This window comes from Sinocyclocheilus anshuiensis, unplaced genomic scaffold (assembly GCF_001515605.1).
Source record: "Sinocyclocheilus anshuiensis isolate Anshui unplaced genomic scaffold, SAMN03320099.WGS_v1.1 scaffold205, whole genome shotgun sequence".
In the NCBI taxonomy this organism is placed as follows: domain Eukaryota; kingdom Metazoa; phylum Chordata; class Actinopteri; order Cypriniformes; family Cyprinidae; genus Sinocyclocheilus; species Sinocyclocheilus anshuiensis.
Window position 1 is genome coordinate 789,457 of NW_015536497.1, and position 1,276 is coordinate 790,732.

General features: G+C 46.4%; 1 protein-coding gene across 2 annotated transcripts in view; it reads right to left on the minus strand.

Annotated features, from left to right (window-relative positions):
• The window catches only part of LOC107687501 (LETM1 domain-containing protein LETM2, mitochondrial-like), a 15,011-nt gene that overhangs the window by 9,846 nt on the left and 3,889 nt on the right, over window positions 1-1,276 (minus strand). Inside the window, exons 3-4 of one of the 2 annotated variants that reach the window (XM_016484863.1) lie at window positions 839-1,080; window positions 236-441 (exon numbers count right to left, since the gene is read on the minus strand). In XM_016484863.1, the coding sequence (XP_016340349.1) occupies window positions 236-441; window positions 839-1,080 (448 nt within the window). Of the gene's footprint in view, window positions 1-235; window positions 675-838; window positions 1,081-1,276 lie in introns of both variants that reach the window. The other variant, XM_016484872.1, reaches the window with a different exon arrangement.

Below are 1,276 nucleotides of genomic sequence, written 5' to 3' on the forward strand. Positions count from 1 at the left end.
ACAATAATGCGCTCTCGACATTTGTCATTAAAATAACGCCATACTACAGGTATTTAAATGAACCTGGAGTACCATGTGAATACATTATGAATATGATAATGATATTTCTCCATATCAAAGTAGCATTGAATTAATATCTAATACAACCACTCTAGCATGGTAAACCCAAAGTAACATAAAGCTCCTCATCAAAAACATCTCCCAAGATTTCCAAATCTTTTAGACCCAAACATACCCTCCTCCTCTCCCTCCTGGTGAGCTGCTGCCCGTGCAGTAACCTCCAGACCATCCTGCCCGCGATTTTGGTGTCGATGCCCAGAAGACGGAAGCCATGATAGTAATGCTTGAGCTCATCCAGGACTCTCTGTCCCAGGGACTTTCTTGGCACTGCTGGTGGTGCTGGAGGTGGTTGAGTGCCAGAGGCGGCAAGGACAGGCTCACCCTTGACAGGTTCAGGGGTGTCCTTCACCTCTTGAAGCCAAGCACATGAACTGTGGAGGGGACGTGCAGCTATGCAGCCAGGGCGGATGAAGCTGGATGTGTAACAGGGGTACAGCGGCCTGGGACACCTGGCTGTGACTGCAACCCGGCTGAGGAACTCCGAATGGTAGCGTATGCATGCGGTCGATGGGAGTGAAGCACAACCTTGTCTTTTAGAAAGCAAGTAGGATCCCCTGGAAGAAACCCAGAACTTTGAGCTTTGATAAAGAGAGTATTTGCAATGTTAAAGCACAAGATAAAATATTTAGGCTTGTTCAAGTTTCTGCGCTTCTGTGCTCTATCCTGATCATGTAAAGCCTGTAAACCCAGTGACTTTTTAATAATGTGCAAAACTCACCCTTGATGGGTTCAGAACCCGCAGTGGTGTCCTTCACCTCTTGAAGCCAAGCACAAGAACTGTGGAGGGGACGTGCAGCTACGCAACCAGGGCGGATGTAGCTGGATGTGTAACAGGGGTACAGCGGCCTGGGACACCTGTTAGTGACGGCAGCCCGGCTGAGGAACTCCGAATGGTAGCATATGCATGCGTTCGACGGGAGTGAAGCACAACCGTGTCTTTTAGAAAGCATGTAGGATCCCCTGGAAGAAAACCAGAACTTTGAGCTCCAATAAAGAGACTATTTACAACAATAGAGCGCAAAGTAAAATATTTAAGGGATGTTCCAGTTTCTGTGCTCTTGATTACAACAGAAAATTATTTCAACTCGTCCCTCAGTTTGTAAAAAGCAAAATTGTTCACAGTAATGGCCAATTGAACCCCAAGATTTTATTATAT